Source organism: Muscardinus avellanarius (assembly GCF_963383645.1).
Source record: "Muscardinus avellanarius genome assembly, chromosome: 17".
NCBI classification, from domain to species: domain Eukaryota; kingdom Metazoa; phylum Chordata; class Mammalia; order Rodentia; family Gliridae; genus Muscardinus; species Muscardinus avellanarius.
This window is the reverse complement of record NC_137803.1, coordinates 29,579,087-29,601,097: the sequence shown is the minus strand read 5'-3', so window position 1 is coordinate 29,601,097 and position 22,011 is coordinate 29,579,087. Positions and strand designations below refer to the sequence as shown.

At 43.4% G+C, this 22,011-nt stretch overlaps 1 protein-coding gene across 1 annotated transcript in view; it reads right to left on the bottom strand.

Annotated features, from left to right (window-relative positions):
* Positions 1–2,074: 2,074 nt before the first annotated feature.
* Positions 2,075–22,011, bottom strand: part of PSTPIP2 (proline-serine-threonine phosphatase interacting protein 2) — a gene marked incomplete at its 3' end in the record, with an annotated part of 79,607 nt that continues 59,670 nt past the window's right edge. Inside the window, exons 7-14 of the mRNA XM_080714306.1 lie at positions 19,418–19,516; positions 17,943–17,988; positions 16,567–16,646; positions 11,815–11,913; positions 9,001–9,097; positions 6,551–6,632; positions 4,617–4,651; positions 2,075–2,124 (exon numbers count right to left, since the gene is read on the bottom strand). Of these exons, the coding sequence (XP_080570432.1) occupies positions 2,075–2,124; positions 4,617–4,651; positions 6,551–6,632; positions 9,001–9,097; positions 11,815–11,913; positions 16,567–16,646; positions 17,943–17,988; positions 19,418–19,516 (588 nt within the window). The remainder of the gene's footprint in view (positions 2,125–4,616; positions 4,652–6,550; positions 6,633–9,000; positions 9,098–11,814; positions 11,914–16,566; positions 16,647–17,942; positions 17,989–19,417; positions 19,517–22,011) is intronic.

The following is a 22,011-nucleotide window of genomic DNA, read 5'->3' as shown; positions in this document are numbered from 1 at the left end:
ATAATTTGCTTCCTGGCCTATGCAGCTAATCAACTACAAGTCACAATTTGGGTGTTTTTTAAAGGATTGGTGCAACATTTGATGTGCTAACTTCCAAGCACTTTTCAATGACTAAGACACTGGACTAAATCACTATGGAGCACTGTTAAAACTTGTTTTGTACCCCATGTAGTAATCCCACATACTGGGAAACAGAAGCAAGAGGATCACAAGTTCAAGGCCAGCCTGGGCAACTTGGTGAAACCCTGTCTCAAAAAAAATAATAATTTTTTTTTAAGTCTAGGGATGTAGCTCAGTGGTAGAACTGAGTTTGTTCCAATCCCCAGTGCTGAAAAACAAAAAGCAAACAGACAAAACAAACTGTGTTTTACTTCATAAATGACAGTAGATTTCACCAATACCAAAGCAGGAAGGGTGGAGAGAGGCCGGTTCAGTTCTCTAATGACTTCCTGTGTCCTGCCCATTGTACACTTTCTGTCACTCCTGAGAACAGGCAAGATCTGGAAAGTGAAAATGGATCAACTCTGAGCCAGGCGTGGTGGCACACGTTTGTAATCCCAGCGCTTGCAAGGCTGATCGCACAGGTTCAAAGCCAGCCTCAGCTACTTAGCTACTTAGCTACTGAGTGAGGCTCTCAGCAACTTAGTGAGACCCTGTTTTCAAATAAAGTATAAAATAGGTCTGGGAGTATAGCCTGGAGGTAGAAAGGCCCCTGAGTTCCACCCCCAGTTCCACAAAAAAAAAAAAAAAAAAAAAAAAAGGAAGGAAGGAAGGAAGGAGAAAGAAAATGGATCAATTCTTTTTTGTGTGTGTGGTGCTTGGGGTGGAACCCAGGGACATTCTACCTCCGGGCTATACTCCCAAACCTATTTTTTGTAATTTATTTGGAAACAGGGTCTCACCAAGTTATTGAAAGCCTCACTCAGTAGCTGAGGCTGGCTTCGAACCCGTGCGATCCTCCCGTCTCAGCCTCCCAAGCGTGATTACAAGCGTGCGCCACCACAACCAGCTAAATCAACTCTTCAAACAGCTTTTTATCAATAAAGTAACAGCTTCTCCTTGTAGAGAAACTGGAAAACAGGATTTTATAAAAGAAAAACTACCTGTTTAGGAATATATCCTTTCAAACTTTTCTTTGAGTGTATATTCCTATAGCATATACCTAGGGTAAGTTGTTTGGGTTAAAAGGATTACAATTTATGAGGCACTTCATTCAGTTTTGTTTCTTATTTTGTTTTGCTCGTGGGTATATGGCACTGGAAATTGAACCCAAGGGCGCTCTACCACTGAGCTACCCCTGCCCCAGTACTTTTTATTTTTTATTTTAAGACAGGGTCTTGCTAAATTGCCCAGGCTCTAGCCTCGAACTAGCTATCCTCCTGCCTCTGTAGTTGAAATTGCAAGCATGTGCCACCACTCCTGGCTTCATTTAGTATTGCTATTTCGGCTTCTGAGGCATTACTTCACATTTGTGAAGACTGAGTTTTTGACTTGGGGCATGTTTCGAGTGCCTGAGGGTCAAAGACAGCATGCCTCTATATGGTCATTTTTGCAACTGTGGTTGGCTTAGTAGTATTCGGTTCCCTTCCAAGAATCCTGTGGTTTGCAAGTTCAAAGCAGTAGCAATCTGATACGGGCTGACCCCCACGATGCCTGTGGCGTGTGACGAGTGTGATACCGTTTACGTTGTTTTCACTGACTTTCCTCTTTTACTTGACTTTTCTCCTTTTAGGGGCAGGAGGAGTGCACTAGAGGTTAAATGACTTAAAACAGTGAGGATTATGTTGTTTGTGAGCACGCCTAAACGTAGGTGTGGAGTAGCTACAAAAAGGCTTAAGAGAGCAGAGCGTCATAGAATAATTAATGGATGGGAAATGCCATCATTCACGTACGGTAGGGAGTGGTTTCCAGTGGTGGGATCCTGAGAAGCCGTTCTAAAGGGACGCCCCGCTCGCCGGGGGCTGGCTAGGTGAGACGCCTACGTTGTTTGTGGTGGTGTCAAAGGCTTCAGAAGTACAATCACCAATGCCAGTGCAACTTGATTATGTGAAAATTAAAGGTTCTTACCATTATATTACTGATAGAGCAAACTGTAGTCATCAGCCAAACAGTAGTCAGGGTCATCTGCGAAGGACACAGCATAAAACAACATTAAGCTTTTTTTTTTCAGGATAAGATCTTATGAGCCCTTTTCAAACCAAGACATTCCACTTAAAGCTTCAGACAACTGCCCTTTTGTTAAAAGAAAATACATCTGGCAACAAAACCTATAATTGGTAGTCATGACTACAAACCAGAGAAATTCTGGAAATCATTATTATAATTTCTCTGCTCCTTGCCATCCAGGCCCAGATATTAGCACCCACAGTAAAGTCATCTTCAAAAATGAACAAAAGCGAAGTGATTACTGAGTGCCAATTATAAGGTGAAAGACGACAAGAGATAAAATAACTTAAGTCACCATGTTATTCAAAGATGTAATATCAGCCATCAAATTTCTATCAGTCACTAAGTTTTTACTGAGCTGCCAAGTGTAACATAAGCTGTCTTCTTCTCTCCTCTCTTTGAATATAGATAGGTAAATCTTCCCCCACCCAAATAGTAGATTTTTTTTTCTTTTTGATAATGAAGATTGAACCCAGAGGGATTCTACCCCTGACCTCCAGCCCCAGCCCTTTTTATTTTTGTTTTGTTTCCTGAGAGTGTCACAAAGTTTCCAAGGCTGGTCTTGAACCTGGCATCCTTCTGTCTCATCCTCCCAAGTATTGGGATTACAAGTGTGCACCACCACACCCAGCTAAAGAGTAAATATTTTTGAACACGTAACATGTGCTGAGTACTATGTTAAGTTTGGGGAGTGACACAAGAGAAGACAAAGTGTCTGTCTTCAACTTCAAAAAAGCTAAGGTATATGGCTCCCTCAGAGGAGCCACAGGACTTGGGAGAAAAACAAAAACACCATTATGATCAATGAAAGATGCCTTTATGGGCAGTGTATAAAATATATAATATTAACTTACATGTTTCTAGATACCTTATATGTCTGTATAGTACATAGTTCTCAGTTCTGCTGTTCTCATGGTCCAAGTGAAAATAACCTGTTAATACCCAGGCATGGCGGGGCGTGGTGGCGCACGCTTGTAATCCCCGCCCTTGGGAGGCGGAGACAGGAGGATGGTGCTGGTTCGGAGCCAGCCTTGCTGGCTTAAGAGACCCTGTTTCCAAATATAAAAATAGGTCTGGGAGTGTAGCCCAGAGGTAGAAGGGCTTCCAGGAACCCCAGTACCACCAAAAAAAAAAAAAAAAAAATACCCAGGCATGAGGATTGCAGGAGGATAATCACAGGTTCAAGACCAGCCTCAGCAATTTAGCAAGGCCCCCAGCAACTTAGCAAGACCCTGTTTCAAAATAAATTAAATAAAACAAAATAGGGCTGTAGTAGAATGTCCCTGGGTTCAATCCCCAGTGCCACAAAAAATAAATAAGTAAATATGCCAGGCATGGTGGCACAGACCTGTAATCCCTGTACCTCGGAGGCTGAGACAGGAAAATTTCAGGTTGGAGACCAGCCTCAGAAACTTAGTGAGACTATCAGCAACTGAGTGAGGCTCTGCTGCAAACAAAAAATAAACAATGGCTGGGGCTATAGCTTAGAGGTAGAATGCCTCTGGGTTCAATCTCTAGTAACAAAACAAAACAAAACAAAAAAACTATTTCAGATTACAGGTTCGAGGCCAGCCTCAGCAATTTAGGGAGGCTCCCACACACACAACTTAGTGAGACCCTATTTCAAAGTAAAAAAATAAGCTGGTCATTGTGGTGCATGCTTATAATCCCAGTACTTGAGAGGCTGAGACAGAAAAATTGCAGGTTCACAGCCAGCCCCAGCAACTTGTGAGACCCTGTTTCAAAATAAAGAATAAAATAGGGCTGGAGGTGTAGCTCAGAAGTAAAATGCCAAGCCGGGCGTGGTGGCACACGCTTATAATCCCTGCGCTTGGGAGGATGAGACAGGAGGATCGCACGGGTTCGAAGCCAGCCTCAGCTATTTAGTGAGGCTCTCAGCAACTTAGTGAGACCCTGTTTTCAAATAAAGTATAAAACAGGTCTGGGAGTATAGCCCGGAAGTAGAAAAACCCCTCAGTTCCACCCCCAGTACCATCAAAAAATAAAAATAAAAAATAATAATTAAAAGATAGAATGTCCCTGAGTTTCAGCCCCAGTACCACAAAAAAAAATTTTTTTAATTAAAGTAAAACATTAAAAAGGTCTGGGAATATAGCTCAGAGGTAGAATGACCCTGGGTTCAATCCCCAATATGTTACAAAAAATAGATAAATACATAAATAAAATAAAATAACTTAATAATAAGATTGTCTTATAATAAAGTTCTTTTGGTACTTTAGTAGATGGCTCCCCTAGAAATAAGTTATAAAATAAACCACCAATGACCAGTTTTCACTCCTTGAAAAACAGTATTACAAAGATTCTAATGCTGACTCATTCTCTTGGAAATTTGATTTTACCTAATTCTCTCCTTATTTCAAAATTTTAGCTATTCAATCTAAAAGAAAACCTGACATAAGAATTTCAAAAAGTCTTTCTTGATGGCATACCTGGTAAACTTTTAGGAATCGGGAGAGGTCCTCTCCTGTAAGAAATGAAAACCAAAATCTTTCAGATAAGTTCTTGTCATTTTTATAATTTTCCACTTCACGCTACAGGTATATTATACTTTAGTCAGCTGTGGTTTCTATGCTAGAGGACCAAGAAAGCTGAGAAGCAAGTGACCTGCACCCCTGACCTACTGAAATCCAAGCTGCAGGCGCGGCAGGATGCTGAGGTATGGGGTTCACAGTGATCAGGAGCACAGGGCCCTGCTCTGCACCCCAGGCTGGCCCGATTAAATCTCAGCTCTTTGGGCAAGATTGATCCTTGTGCATCAGGATCTTCAAATGTAGAATGAGAAATACAAACAGCTCCTGCCTCATTATAAGAATTAAATTAACTAATTCATATTTGTTTTGAATGGTGCCTGGTATTCTTTTTTTTTTTTTTTTTTTTTTTTTAGTACTAGAGTACTGGGATGGAACTCCAGGGCATTCTATCTCCGAACTACACCCCTAGCCCTATGGGGGTTTTGTTTGTTTGTTTGTTTGTTTGGTTTGTTTGTTTGTTTGTTTGGGGGTTTGAGTGGTTTTTTTTGTTTTGTTTTGTTTTGTTTTGTTTTTGGTGGTACTGGGGGTAGAACCAAGGGGCCTTCTACCTCCAGGCTATACTCCCAAACCTTTTTTTAAAATATTTTACTTGGAAACAGGGTCTCACTAAGTTGCTAAAAGCCTCACTAGGTAGCTGAGGCTGGCTTCAAACCTGTGCGATCCTCCTGTCTCAGCCTCCCAAGTGCAGGGATTACAAGCGTGCGCCACCACACCCGGCTTATTCTTTATTTTGAAACAGGTCTCATTGAATTGCAAAGGCCTTCACTAAGGATGTCTGTGAATCCCGATTTTCCCGTCTTGGCCTCCCAAATGCTTGGATTACAAGCATGTGCTACCACTCCTGGCTTCTGGCATTCTTAAATATTGATGGTGGCATGCAATCCCTTTTAAACACTCTGTATCTTTCCTAAAACTGGACAGAAAATTCAGTAGCTGAGACTTCCATCTGATTATGTGGAACAGAAGTTTCTCTTCCTTCAGGATCCTTCATATGAGGGGCAGTAAATTGTTCCTGTAAAGGGCCCAATAGTAAATGATTTAAGCTCTGGGGGCCATATATTGTCTCTTACAATTCTACTTAACTCTAGCAAGGAAACAGCCACAAACAAAACATAATCTAGTAAGGGTGGCTGTGTCCCAATAAAACTCTCTATATTAATGTTAAAGTTTGAATTTCACATAATTTTCATATATCATGAAATAATATCCTTTAATTTTTTTAGCTAATGTGTGTGTGTGTGTTTCTAAGAATTGAATCAAGGGGCATTCTACCCCTGAGCCACATCCCCAACCCTATTTTATTTTTATTTTGAACATTACATTGATGAAAGTCTATTTGGTGAGGCTCAAACCTACAGTCCTCAAACCTGCAATCCTCCTGTCTCGACCTCCCAAGTACTGGGATTGCAAGCGTGCGGCCCCACACTCAGATTTTAAGCTATTTAGAAATGCAAAAACTTATATCATAGGCCCTACAAAAACAAGCAGATCAGATTTGACTGAAAGGAAACCATAGTTTGTTGATTCCTGCTTTCTATGGGCTATGAGAAAGGTATAGGATTCATAAATGAGTAAGAACAGTCATGTTCAAGCATAATATGATCCTCCTTGAATTATGTCTTATAAAATCAACTTAGCATCTGGTCCTAAAAGTACTATTTCCAAAAAGCTAGCAATCTCACTAAACAAAAGCAATGGTAGATAAATTCCAATTCTAACATCTTATATATAATGTACATTTTCATTTCTTAAAATGCAATGTCTTAAAACATTAACAATAAAAACATGCATTAAAAGTATTTTTCTTTGTGTGAAAGGTAGCTGGTTGTTACCTTGCCAGGTTGGGCCCTGTAGCCTTGCCTGGTGGAGCTGGATTCCGCTGGGGGCAGTAGAAATTCTCATACATGATGGGTGCTAGGAGAGTCATGAAAAGAAAAAAAAAACATTAAGAAGGAGGTTCTGTGGTTGGATATGGAATGTTCTCCAAAGGCCCATGCTTTAGGACTTGGTGCTAAAACTTGGTCCCCAACTTGGCGCTACAGGAATTGATAGAAACTTTAAGAAGTGGGAGGTCTTCAGGTCATCGGAGGCATGCTCCCAAATGGGGTTCTGGGGCCCTGGTCTCCTCCTCCTTTGCTATTTTGCATCCTGTCCGTGAGGCAAATGGTTTACTTTGCCCATTACTCTATACCATGATGTGCTGCCTCACCACAGGCCCAAAAGCAATAGGGACGACCACATCCATGGATTAGAACCTTAAAGCTGTAAGCCATAAATTTTCCCAAAGAGATTTAAATCAGAAAATTATCATAGTACATCCATGGATTAGAACCTTAAAGCTGTAAGCCATAAATTTTCCCAAAGAGATTTAAATCAGAAAATTATCGTACTATGTGCATAACCATGGTGTGTGTGTGTGTGTGTGTGTGTGTGTGTGTGTGTGTGTGTGTGTATTGAAACCCAGGGGCATTCTACCTCCAAGCTACAACCCTCAGCCCAATTTTTTATTTTATTTTATTTTTTTGCTATCTTGGAGATGGAACCCAGGGGCATTCTACCTCCGAGCTACACCCCCATCTCTATTTTTTATTCTTTATTTTGAAACAGGGTATCACTGAGTTGCAAAGGGCCTCACCAAGTAGTAGCTGAGGCTGTCAGCAAACCGCGATCCTCCCATCTCAGCCTCCCAAATGCTAGGATTACAAGCGTGCGCCACCACGCCCAGCTTCAATTTTTTATTCTTTCTTTGGAGACAGGGTCTCCCTAAGTTGCAGAGGGCTTTGTTAAGTAGCTGAGACTGACCACGAGCCTACAATCTACCTGTCTCAGCCTCCCAGGTACTGGGATTATAAGCGGCGCCACAGCACCCGGCTTGGATTGCCATGTTTATAGCAACACAGATGATGTGCTGCTACATGGCCAAATTATGGAACCAATCTAGGTGTCTATCAACAGATGAATGCATTACAAAACTATGGGATATCCACACAAAGAAATTATACTCGGCAATAAAGAAGAACAAATTAACACCATTTGCAGGAAAATGGGTGGACTTGGAGAAGATTGTAAGATTAAGTAAGATTAGTCAGTCACCGAAATTAAAGCATCATATGTTTTCTCTTATATGTGGAAGCTAGGAGTAATCAGGATACCAGAGGGACTTCAGATAACGGAGGAGAAAGTCCAGCGGAGCCAGGGAGGTGGTCTAGGGGAACGGGAGGGGAGAGAGGGAGGATCCATGAAGGAATCACTTCCATTGACATTATGTATATGAGTGACAATACCATGTCAACCTCAATACCCTGTGTGGGGAGGGAGAGAGAATGGGAGGGAGCGCAGGGGGGAGCCCACCTAGTGCTGTGTCCATGTCTGTCACCATCTCTATAAACTACATTATGATGTCAGACTATAAAGCAACAATAAAAGTATAAAAAGTTTAAGTTGAAAAAATTCAAATTTCAATGAAAAACATCAAACATTTAAATTTTTTAAAAAACCTAGTTGGGCATAGTGGCACACCCTTGTAATCCTAATACTTGGGAGGCTGAGATAGAAGGATCACAGGTTCTTAGCCAGCCCTGTTTCAAAATAAACAATAAAATAGGGTTGGGGATATAGCTCAGATGTAGAATGCTCCTAGGTTCCATCCCTGGTACCACATTTAAAAAAAAAAAAAAAAAAAGCTGGGTGTGGTGGTGCAAGTTTGTAATCCCCGCGCTTGGGAGGCTGAGACTAGAGGATCGCACAGGTTCAAAGCCAGCCTCAGCTACTTAGTGAGGCTCTCAGCAACTTAGTGAGACCCTGTTTCAAATAAATTATAAAATAGGGCATGCCAGACGTGGTGCCACATGCTTGTAATCCCTGTGCTTGGGAGGCTGAGACAGGAGGATCACACAGGTTTGAAGCCAGTCTCAGCTGGCTTGAGACCCTGTTTCCAAATAAAATATAAAATAGTTCTGAGAGTGTAGCCCGGAGGTAGAAGGCCCCTGGGTTCCATCCCCAGTACCACCAAAAATAAAAAATAAAATAAAATAGGGCTGGGCTGAGGGTATAGCCCAGAAATAGAAAGCTCCTGGGCTCCACCCTCTAGTACCACAAAAAAAAAAAAAAAAAAAACCTGAGCAATAATCTTTTCTTTTGGAAGTGGATTTATCTCAGGCAATTGGTATAATAACAGGGATCTAGTTAACACAACAGGTGTCTTACATCCTCAGTGACATGTGACAAGAAAGACCAATAGAATTGCTTCAGTTAGCATCCCCGGGGCCCCCACCCCATTCACCTGGTGGAGTTTGTCCAGTTTTGCGCTGATTCACAAAGTAAGCGATGTCCTTCTCAATGCTGCACATTTCTAAACTCTTACGGACCTGTTCATACATCTAACAAAAAGAAGACAAATCAGTAGGTAGAGGTATGTTGGTGATAACTGTGGCACACCCCCTTTAAAAAGAAGGTCTCAGCCGGGCGTGGTGGCGCACGCTTGTAATCCCCACGCTTGGGAGGCAGAGACAGGAGGATCACACAGGTTTGAAACCAGCCTCAGCTACTTAGTGAGGCTCTCAGCAACTTAGTGAGACCCAGTTTCCAAATAAAATATAAAATAGGTCTGGAAGTATAACCTGGAGGTAAAAGAGCCCCTGGGTTCCACCCCCAATACCATAAAAATAAAAATAAAAAAGGTCTGAGTGGGGCGTGGTGGCACAGGCCTGCTATCCTGCTGCTAAGGAGGCTGATGTAGGAGGACTGCAAGTTTGAGGTGAGCCTGCACAACTTAGGAGGACCCTGTCTCAAAATAAAAAATAAAAAGGGCTGAGGCTCTGGCTCAGTGGAGATTGAATCCCCTGGGTTAAATCCCCAGAACCACCAAAAGAAAAAGGAGGGTGACAAATAGCTGATAGTTTTTCCAAATTTTTCTGTTTTGAAAATAAGCAGAGCCAGGGATGGTGGTGCACGCTTGTGATCTCAGTACTTGGGAGGCTGAGACAGGAAAACACAGGTTCATGGCCAGCCTCAACTACTTAGTGAGGCCCTCCACAACTTAGTAAGAACCTGTTTCAAAATAAAGAATAAAAAAAAATAGGAGCCGGGCGTGGTGGCGCACGCTTGTAATCCCAGCACTCGGGAGGCTGAGACCTGAGGATGGCGGTTCGCGGACAGCCTCAGCTACCTAGTAAGGCTGCAACTCAGTGAGACCTGGTTTCAAAATAAAGAATAAAAAGAAAAATAGGGCAGGGGGTGTAGCTCGGAGGTCAAATGCCCCTGGGTTCCATCCGCAGACCCATCAAAAAAAAAAAAAAAAATAGGGCTGAGGGTGTGGCTCAAAGGTAGAATGCCCCTAGATTCTAGTCCCAGTACCACACACACAAAAAATTATGGAACCAAAAACTAGATACCAAGTCCCATGACACAAGACCAAGGCCATCTCCAAATGTAAAGGCAATTGCGCAACTTGCCCTTCCATCAGTTCTGTGAATTTTCTGGGTGTTTAACCTTCTTACGAAGTGAACATTCCATCTGAGCTGGGGTGGCTATTAGCCAAAAAGGTTGTGATGGGAACCCCTGAGATCTGAGAACCCTATTACTATCGCTGAGCATGAGTTAGTCCTGGGTAATGGCCCTGGGGGTGCTGCTGAAGAACGTCTTGAGCCCTGGAGTGACCATTATCCTGGGCACAAGGCAGTGTGTGGTATGTGGGAACACGTGACCTTGTTCCAGACTGAAGCAGTCTCTGGGACTCATAAGGCAGTCTCTGTCATGCTGCCACAGCTCTGCCTTCCACACACTGAACTGCATTCGGGTTCCTTTCTCTGCTCTCCTACCCAAACTCTGAACTTCCTAATTAGAAGATAATAGCAGAAGGCTGAGACAGGAGCATCATAGGTTCAAGGCCAGCCTCAGACACTTAGTGAGGCCTTCTGCAAGGCCTCACTAGTAAGACCCTGTTTCAAAATAAAGAAATAAAATAGAGTTAGGGGTGACTAGTAAGACCCTGTTTCAAAATAAAGAAATAAAATAGGGCTAGGGGTATAGCTCAGAGGAAAAAATGCCCCTGGGTTTAATCCCCAGTGCTACAAAAAAAAAAATGAAAAGAAAATAAAAAAAGAAAGGAAGGAAGAAGAAAAATAGAGAAATATAAAAAGAGAAAGAGAAAGAGTGGGGCCAGGAATAGTGACATATACTTGTAATCTCAAGACTTAGGAGGCTGAGACAGGAGGATTGCAGGTTCATGACCAACCTCAATCACTTATCAAGGCCCTCAACAACTTAGTGAGACTCTGTTACAAAATTTAAAAATAAGCCGGGCGTGGTGGTGCATGCTTGTAATCCAAGCATTTGGGAGGCTGAGACAGGAGGATTGCGGTTTGTGGCCAGCCTCAGCTACTACTTAGTAAGGCCCTTTGCAACTCAGTGAGATCCTGTTTCAAAATAAAGAATAAAAAAATAGAACTGGGGATATAACTCGGAGGTAGACTGGTCCTGGGTTGAATCCCCAATACCATAAAAAATAAATAAATCAATAAAAATAGGACTGAGGGTGCAGGCCAAAGGTAGAATGCCCCAGGTTCAATCCCTAGTACCATGGGGAAAAAAAAGAAAGAAAGAAAAGAAAAAAGAAAGGAAAGGGAAAGGAAAGCCGGGCATGGTGGCGCACACTTGTAATCCCTGCGCTTGGGAGGCTGAGACAGGAGGATCGCACGGGTTCGAAGCCATCCTCAGCTACTTAGTGAGGCTTTCAGCAACTTAGTGAGACCCTGTTTCCAAATAAAATATAAAAAAAAGGTCTGGGCGTATATCCCGGAGGTAGAAAGCCTCTGGGTTCCACCCCCAGTATCATAAAAAAAAAAAAAAAAAAAAAAAAAGGAAAGGAAAGGAAAGAAAACAAGAGAAAGGAATGGTGGGAAAATGGACCCAGAGTCAGGCAGGTTCTCTGGGTCCTTGAATCAAGCCACCATGGCCTTGGGCAAGTTGCTTTCCCTCTCCAACCCCCAAATGGGAGCAAGGGTGGGACAATGAGCTGATAGGCGCTTGTGTTTCTTTCCAGTCTAAGGAATCCAACACACAGAGCCACAGCCCTCCGCGGCTGCCTCTGACTTACTTCATCCCCTGTGACACATTGTTGTGACAGCTGGTTCAGGTGTAGCCACAGTGCATTCCGGAAGAAGTTGATTCGTTCACATTCTAGAGCTTCAAACACCTACAGCAAAACAGTTCCGTGTTCATACATATGCAGAGAGTGGAGTCGTTTGTTTGGTCTGTCTGTGATGAACAGCGTCCACCTTCAGTGGTCCTTACTGTTCAGTGGACCACCGCCCTCTTGGAGGAAGCTCATAAACTCTTTACACAGATAAAGAATGAAAATGAACTCTAATATTGTATTAACGCAAACAGGACTGAGTTGAGTTCTGAGGGTAAGATGGAATGATCATCCCAGACACCAACGTTCTCACCTGAGTTCCAGCTGACACTTTCAAATACCTAATGGATACCGCCACCTGGGGAGCCTGCCAGAGTTCCAGATTCAAAACACTCCCCTCCCATGCCTGGAGGAAAGAATTTAACCAACAAGATGGGCATAATTTTTGAAGATGATTGACAAGGACACAAATGTAACTTTTTTTTTTATCCTCACGTATGTTAACATTTTTTCTTAATAAAAGTTAAAAATCACTGCCAGTACAATAGTTTTTTTTTTTTTTTGGATTAGCAAAAGTCAGCTTTCAAACAATTCAAGCTATTTAAAAATATGTATTTGTTGAATATGTATATTCAACATATGGATATGAATAGTATAGTCATTGATGGGTGTTATATATGACCATTTTTTAAGATACTGAAGCTGGGCGTGGTGTCACATGCACACTTGTAATCCCAGTCCTTGGGAGGCTGAGACAGGAGGATCCTAGGTTTGAGATCAGCCTCAGCTACTTAGTGAGGCCTTCCGCAACTTTGCGTGACTCTATTTCAAAATAAAGAATAAAAAAAAAAATAGGGCTGGGAATGTAGTTTAGAGATAGAATGCCCCTGGGTTCAATCCCTGGTTCTGAAAAAAATACTGAATGCCATATTATATCTTTAAGCTTTTTTTTTTTTTTTTTTTTTTTTTTTTGGTGGTACTGGGGATGGAACCCTTCTGCCTCCAGGCTACACTTCAAGGCCTATTTTATATTTTATTTGGAAAAGGGTCTCTTAAACCAGCAAGGCTGGCTTCGAACCTGCGCGATCCTCCTGTCTCAGCCTCCCAAGCGCGGGGATTACAAGCGTGCGCCACCACGCCTGGCAAGCTTTTTCTAATATAAAACTTGAAACATACACAAGAGTAGAGAGAACAGTATAACAAAACCCTGTGTGCCCATCACCAAACATTATCAGCTCAAGATTCATTCTGTTTTACCAATCTCCCTATCAATTACCTGACTCCCTGGGCATTTTGAAGCAAATGCATTATTCTACCTGTAAATATTTTAGTACTTAGATACTAAGATATGATTTTTATTGCCAGGCGTGGTGACACACACTTGTAATCCCAGCATTTGGGAGGCTGAGACAGAAGGATTGTGGTTCACAGACAACCTCAGTTACTTAGTGAGGCCCTTTGCAACTCAGTTATACCCTGTTTCAAAATAATAAAGAATAAAAAAAATAGGGCTGGGGGTGTAGTTTAGAGGTAGAATGCCCCTGGGTTCCATCCCCAGTATCACAAAAAGGATAATTTTTATTAAAGAATATTTCATATAGAATCACAACCAACAACATAGTGAATACCCACATACCAACTGCCTAGTTTTATCAAAAATTTTGGCCAGCCGGGCGCGGTGGCACATGCTTGTAATCCCTGCGCTTGGGAGGCTGAGACAGGAGGATCACACAGGTTCAAAGCCAGCCTCAGCTACTTAGTGAGGCTCTCAGCTACTTAGTGAGACCCTGTTTCCAAATAAAATATAAAATGGATCTGGGAGTATAACCTGGAGGTAGAAAGCCTCTGGGTTCCACCCCAGTACCATCAAAAAAAAAAAAATTTTTTTTGGCCATATTTGCATCATATTTTGTTAAACTCCCTGTGACTTCCCCAATCTTTATCTTTCTCTTTCCTCAAAGATCACCTAAATATTATCATTCCTATACCGGGTTTAACAGTACGTATCCACAAAAGGTATATGGCATTGCCTCGCAATTTTCAAAATCTTTTAAAAAATGGCCTCACTCCAAGGTTTTGCATGAAAATACAGTTAGGTAAGCAAAGTAAAAAAGAGTGCTTAAAAAAATAAAAGTGCTTTAGTGGGAACATAGTGACCCACGGTAGCAAATGGTAGACATGGGTTAAATTAAAAAGGCAGGGCGCGGTGGTGCACATTGTAATCCCAGTACTTGGGAGGCTGAGGGGAGGATCACAAGTTCACGACCAGCCTCGGCTACTTAGTGAGGCCCTCTGCAAGTTAATGAGACCCTGTTTCAAATTAAATAATGAAATAGGACTGGGGGTATAGCTCAGAAGTAGAATACCCCTGGGGTACCCCCACGCACACACACGAAGGAGGAGGAGGACTAGAAACCACAAGTCTGGGCTGTGGTGTAGCTCAGTGGTTGCCTAACATGCACGCAGCCCTGGGTTTGAACCCCAAAACCACAATGAATATATAAAGTAATAAAGAAACTACAGAGGCTCACTGGTCTCACACCAAAGGGAGCCCTGGTGCTCTCCAAGAGGGGAGCGAGCAACTGTGGGAAGAAACCTCAGGCTGGGACAGGCTGGGAGAAAAGGACTTGGAGGCAACGCCTTCTAAAATCACGGCCAGGGCTGGGGTGGAGCTCGGGTCTGGGGCCTTTGCATCCAGGCTCTAAGTTTAACCCCCAAGACCAAAAATAAAAATTACCAATTGTGATTTTATATGCACTGAGCATTTATCAGCCTTGAGTTCATAAATGTTTGCTGGTGGGCACATAGAAATTCTCTATTCTTATATGTGCTTCAAGATATATATTTTTATATAAATATGTATATATATGTATATATGTATGTGTGTGTGTGTGTGTGTGTGTGTGTGTGTGTGTGTATCAGTACTGGGGATGGTGCTATACCCCCAGTTCTATATTTTTTTATACCTCTGAGCTATATCCCCAGTTCTATTTTTTTTTTTTTTTTTTGGTGTTACTGGGGGTGGAACCCAGAGGCTTTCTACCTCCGGGCTATACTCCCAGACCTTTTTTATATTTTATTTGGAAACAGGGTCTCACAAGTTGCTGAGAGCCTCAGTAAGTAGCTGAAGCTATCTTCAAACCCGTGTGATCCTCCTGTCTCAGCCTCCCAAGCGCAGGGATTACAAGCTTGCACCACCACACCCGGCTATTCTTTATTTTGAAACAGTCTCACTAAGTTGCAGAGGGCCTCACTAAGTAGCTGAGGCTGGCCTCGAACCTGCGATCCTCCTGTTTCAGCCTTCCAAATACTGGGATTATAAGCATGTGCCACTATGCCCGGATCAAGTTTCATATTTTAGAAGTTTAAAATATAATATGGTAGCTGGGCGTGGTGGCGCACACTTATAATCCCCACGCTTGGGAGGCGGAGACAGGAGGATCGGGCAGGTTCGAAGCCAGCCATGCACACTGGCTTAGGAGACCCTGTTTCCAAATTAAAATATAAAAAATAGGTCTGGGAGTGTAGCCCGGAGGTAGAAGGGTTTCCAGGAAGCCCAGTACCACACACACACACACACACACACACACACACACACAAAATAAATAAATAAAAATATAATATAATATGGTATTCAATATTTTTTAAAGACCATGAAGAGAAGGGAGTAGAAAGATATAGTGGATTTTAAAGTTAGGAATGAGCCGGGCATGGTGAGGCCCACTTGTAATTCCAGTACTTAGGAGGCTGAGACAAAGGATCATGTAGGTTCAAAGCGAACCTCAAATATAAAATAGGTCTGGGGGTACATCCTGGAGGTAGAAGGCCCCGGGGTTCCATCCCCAGTATAGAAAGAAAGAAAGAAAGAAAGAAAGAAAGAAAGAAAGAAAGAAAGAAAGAGGGAGAGAGGGAGGGAGGGAGGGAGGGAGGGAGGGAGGAAGGAAGGAGGAAAGAAAGAAAGAAAGAAAGAAAGAAAGAAAGAAAGAAAGAAAGAAAGAAAGAAAGAAAGAAAGAAAGAAAGAAGCTGAGTCTGTGTACAAGATAAGAGCAGTTCACATAAAGGGAGCCCTGCCCGGGGGTGTGGGAAAGGCCAGCTGGCTAGAGTGAAACCTTGCTAGGGCAGGGAGCTGCCCCTTCCCCCTATCACAGAAGACGGAGCTGTGAATCGGTGGTTCTCAAGCTTGAATTCCCAGAGGTTCCTAGGTCTACCCCTAAAGTTTCTGGTTCCATGGGCCTGGGGTTGGCCTGAGATTCTAGAACTCTAACAGTTCCCAGGTGCTGTTACCTCTGCCGCTGTTCCTGGGGCCACACTTGAAGAAGCACTGGGAAGAAAATATGTAGACAGGTGACATCAACTTGACCAAGTTTCTGGATTATGTCTTTTAAATTTTCTCTAGGGAATCATGGAGTCATGAAAATGAAAGTGTGGATTGATGCTCCAATGCCTGAGCATCAGTCTCCGCGTTCCCTGAGAGCCTAGCGAGTGCAGACGAGGCTCTCGAAGTAATGACTGCTCTTAACTAACCATTAACTGACTCCGATGGTTCTTGCCTGTGCTGACCAAACCTTAGACTAGAGCTCTGGACAGAACTGGACAGTGCGGACAGTGTGGGGGGGGGAGGCAGGAAGAGGAGGTTTGGCAGAAGCTATCGCAGGTTCTGCTCTGGGCGGAAGACCCATCCTGGGTCCTGAGCATCTTCCGGATGCGGGTACCTCGCAGGCCTTGATGTGCTCGCTCTGCCAGTCTTCTCGGACCTTATCCAGCGTGTTGATGTGCTGCATGTATGCCTTGTCTGCAACAGAAAGAGGAGCCCGGCTTCAGAAACGAGACGGGCTCATCAGGCTCGTGTTGCGCTCACAAGCCCCCAGGAGCTCTCAACACCGGAAGGCCATAATGACGTCTGTCATCCTCATAACCTCCTTGAGAAATTAGCAAAGGTAGGTGTCTCTTTTAAACACAGACCCAAGCACAGAGCAAGGAGCGCCTCAGGGCAAAGTAAGAGCTGACGAGGAACCCCAGCGGGTGCTCGCCCTGTCTATTCTGCCTCAGTAGTCCTCATTGCTTTTCATTTCCAGGAAAAGTATCCAACAAGGGATGCATTAAGAATCACCTTAGCCGGGGCGTGGTGGCGCACGCTTGTAATCCCCGCGCTTGGGAGGCAGAGACAGGAGGATCGCGCAGGTTCGAAGCCAGCCGCGCACGCTGGCTTAGGAGACCCTGTTTCCAAAATAAAAATGTAAAAATGGGTCTGGGAGTGTAGCCCGGAGGTAGAAGGGCTTCCAGGAACCCCAGTACCACCAAAAAAAAAAAATTACCTTGAAGTCTAGGAAAAGTCAAAATACTTTAGTATGGGAATTAGAAGCTTCCGGAGTAACTGTCTCCTGCAGGACGCTCTGGAAATTCGAAGCCCTCACAAACACCTAGTTGGATTTCAGCGGTGGCAAAGCCTTGTAACTTGGCTACTTTTTTTTTTTTTTTGCCGGACTGGGGATGGGACGCGGGGGCATTCTACCTCCGAGCTACACCCCCAGCCCTAGTTTTTATTCTTTATTTTGAAATAGGGTCTCACTGAGTTGCAGAGGGTCTCACTAAATAGCTGAGGCTGTCTGCGAACCTAGATCCTCCTGTCTCAGCCTCCTGAAAGCTGGGATTACAAGCGTGCGCCACCACGCCCGGCTCAACTTGGCTACTTCTTTCACAGCAGAGAAGGGCTACTAGGACTGGGATGGGCTTTTAAATAGCTGCCCCTCCCCCCAAAAAAAACAATTAGCGAGCACTTAATTACAAAGCCGCTGTCACGTGACTCCACCAGCAATGCCCACTCGTGCCCAAGGCGGCCAGACCTTGGCAGCAGCAGCCGGCCTGCCCCGCTGGCCTCCCCCACTTCCTGGGATCCCATCCGCCTTTCCTTCCTCCCTTCTCTGCCTCTCTGCCTTCTTCCCTTTCCCTTCCTCCCTTCTGAGATCCAGTTCATCCTTCTATACAGCCACTCGCATGTTCATTACTGTGAAGCTGCTTCTCTCAGAGGCACATTTGGGCAAAGTAAACCCCACCGCCAGCCCCTCCATCGAAGGAAGCAGAACCTCACCTGAGTCCTCAACTGCAGTCTTGGAAGTTGCCAGTTTCACAAAAAGCTGTGAGGACAAAAAAACAAACAAACAAAAACCAAAACCAAAAGGTCAGGAATGCTGGGCTAGGCTTCCACAGGCAAAGCGTGCAAATCTGTGACAGGGCGGGTCCAAGGCCTGTCTACATTTCCCTTGGAAGCAAATCACTCAGCCTGCCTTTCACCTTCTCAACATTAGAAACTAGCCATAAAGCATCGTGCTCTATGTCTTCCTAAAGATAGACACCTGCCCTCTCGCTAACAATCTTATATCCAGATTGTTTTTAATAAAGTTAAATTTCCAATCCATCCAGGCAAGAGGCAGCAAGCCTGACAACAAAGAATACAAGAGATGACTTTTGAAAAGGGTGAAAAGGCTGGGCACGGTGGTGCACACCTGTAACTCCAGTATTGGGAGGCTGACCGAAGGATCAAAGGTTCGAGGCCAGCCTCATCAATGTAGCAAGACTTGTAGTACCTAGTGAGACTCTCTTTCAAAACAAAAAATTTAAAAAAGGGCTGAGGGTAGCCTCTGGGTTCAATCCACAGTACTTTTTTTTAAGTGGAAAAAGCATCCTCTGTCTTATGTCTCCTTCCTGTCCCCATGACAATGCCCCGCTAGTGTTTCCCCAATCCCAAAAGTGTGGCAAAGGTTTTTTGGTTCAAAAGAATGTAATAGCCTGAAGGAAGATATTTCCAGGGGCTTAGGGTACAGGACTTTTGTGTGTGTGGTACTGGGGATGGAACCCAGGGGCTCTTCTGCCTCCAGGCTATACTCCCAGACCTATTTTATACTTTATTTGGAAACAGGGTCTCACTAAGTTGCTGAGAGCCTCACTCGGTAGCTGAGACTGGCTTTGAACCTGTGCGATCCTCCTGTCTCAGCCTCCCAAGCACTGGGATTACAAGTGTGCACCACCACACCCAGCTACAGGACTATTTTTAAATTAAGATTCTTTTTTTTTTTTTTTCGGGTCTGGGGATGGAAGCCAGGGGCATATGACCTCCGAGCTACACCCCCTGCCCTATTTTTTATTCTTTATTTTGTTGAGTTGCAGAGGGCCTCACTAAGTAGCTGAGGCTGTCTGCGAACCGCGATCCTCCGGTCTCAGCCTCCCAAATGCTGGGATGACAAGCGTGCGCCACCACGCCCGGCTTATATTAAGATTCTTAATTGGACCAGGTATGGTGAAGCATATCAGAAATCCCAGTACTTGGGAAGCTGGGGGAGAGGAATAACAGGTTCGAGACCGGACTGAGCAATTTAAGGAGAGTCTGTCTAAAAATATATAATAATAAAATACAAAAAAGGACAGAGGTATAGCTCAGCGGTCAAGAGCTTCATGGACAAGGCCCTGAATTTGATCTTCCTCGCCCCCATCCTCCAAAAAGTTCTTAGTTTGCTTCCCACTGATCTGGGTAGACCTCGGGTTTCAGGACACGGCGCTCCTGGGTACCTTCTCTTGCTGCTTATGGTTTGCCAAGTTGGTGCTCCGGTGGACAGCCTGCTCCGCCTCATCTTTGTCTCGGCATTTCTGCTCATAGTTCTTCTTTGCCTTTGTTGTTACAAACAAAGAAAAGACAGGTGAGCAGGCTGCAACCCTGAAAAGCCAGCCTGGCCCACCAAGGCCAGTGCAAACAGGCCACCCTGGTTAGCCCTGTGATCACCACTAGGCGTTGCTCTTGGAGGACAGAGGCTCCTTCTGGTCCATCTTTGAAAGGTCACTCTAGCTCTAGCCCTCTTCCAAATTATGAATGGAATGGCAGTCAATTAAGAAAGCAGTAACTCTTATTTGGTAAGTACATTAATTTAGCTGGGGGTGGTGGCACCCACCTGTAATCCCAGTACTTGGGAAGCTGAGACAGGAGGATCACAGGTTCAAGGACGGCCTCAGCAAATAGTGAGGTTAGCATCAACCTAGTGAGACCCTAGCGGGTCTGGGGATGGAACCCAGGGGTATTCGACCTCTGAGCTACACCCTCTGCCCTATTTTTTATTCTTTATTTTGAAACAGGGTCTCACTAAGTTGCAAAGGGCCTCACTAAGTAGCTAAGGCTGTCTGCAAACTATGATCTCTGGTCTCAGCCTCCCTAATGCTGGGATTACAAGTGTGTGTCACCACGCCAGCTAATGTTCCCTTTTAATTTAAAGGATTCTGTTTTGAAGTAGGCTGTGGCAGGGCACGGTAGTGGAAGTCTATCATTCCCAGTACTTGGGAGGCTGATACAGGAAGATTGCAGGTTCAAGACCAGCCTCAGCAACTTAATGAAACCCTGTTTCAAAAAATAAAATAAAATAAAAAGTATTGGGGTGTAGCTCACTGGTAGAATGTCCCTGGGTTCAATCCCCAGTACCTCCCCCCAACACACACACACAATAATTAAGCCATGATCTATTCTGTGCCACCATTACTACCAGAATTACAGAAACACAAAATATAATCATTAATGAATCAAGAAATTAATTGTTTCCACTGTGCAAACAAAGCCTTAACTTATTTAAACAAAGCAAAGCTGTGAATCAAATAATTAGCTAATAAATTAAAATGGTGAAGGAAACTGCTTGACTAAGAATGGAGATACCCCTGGAGTCCTTGCCTGAGGCGCTGGTTTCCTGAGACTGCTTTTGAACCAAGGATCAAGTGCTAGGGCCTGAGGACATGAGTTCAAATCCTAGCCCTACCACTGTCTACATGTCTGTTAATAAATCACTTAGCTTCTCCAAGCCTCAGTTGCCCCACCTGTAAAGAGTTTATATATAAATGCATGTTATGTATAAATAAATGCATGTTTTATAAATGCATACATATATTTCCATATATGTATGAAAAAGCAGACATAAACTGCATTTCTACGCCTGTTACACATTTATAAACAAAATTGTACTTGTAAACAAAATTCGACTCCCAAAACCAATAAAACTTTACAAGACCAATGTTCACAAATAATCATTTGTAAAAGAATGAAGTCTCATTTGCAGTGATCATCAAATATTTGATGTGTTTCCCTTTACTTCTCAGCATACCTTACACTTTAGTTAGGGTTAACCTTCCAGTAAGCAACCTTATATTTTTTTCTCTATGTGCTATATACTTATAGATACATGCGTTTATAATTTTTGTAATTATAAAACATAAGATATTTATGTAATAAGCTCCATACATGTAACAATTTGGGGGGGGGGGTACTGGGGATTGAACCTAAAGGTATTATACCTCCAAGCTATGCCCCAGCCTGATTATTGTATTTATTTGAAAACAGGATCTCATTAGGTTTCTAAGAGCCTCCGAGGCTGGCCTTTCTTTAACCTGCAATCCTCCTGTCTGTGTCTCCCGAGTACTGGAATTACAAGCCTGCGCCACCACACCCAGCAACAACTCTTTTTTGTGCAACAATATGTTGAAGACATTTCTCTATATCAAGCATGATTCCTGTAGTTCAACACTTTGAATGGTTCTAAAACACACACATAGAGCCGGGCGTGGTGGCGCACACTTGTAATCCCCGCGCTTGGGAGGCTGAGACAGGAGGATCGCGCAGGTTCGAAGCCAGCCTCAGCTACTTAGTGAGGCTCTCAGCAACTTAGTGAGACCCTGTTTCCAAATAAAAATATAAAATAGGTCTGGGAGTATAGCCCGGAGGTAGAAAGTCCCTGGGTTCTACCCCAGTACCACCAAAAATAAAAAATAAAAATAAAATAAAATAAAATAAAATAAAATAAAACACACACACACACACACACACACACACACACATTTTATATATGCCATAATTTTCTTAACCAGCTCTCTATGGTGTATTTTGCTTCCCACTTTTCCAGACATAACAATACTCTGATTTTATTTTGAGTGGTGTGAATTTATCTATATAGAACAAATTCCTAGAAATGTAATTGGCAAAAAAGTATGAATATATCAAACATTTCCTCCAAAATGGTTTCAACTAATTTGCGCTCCTGCCAATAGCTTATGAGAGTTCCTGTTCCCTCACACCATTACGGATGCCCAGTTTAGTCAATATTTTCATCTCTTCTAACACTGAAGTGAAAATG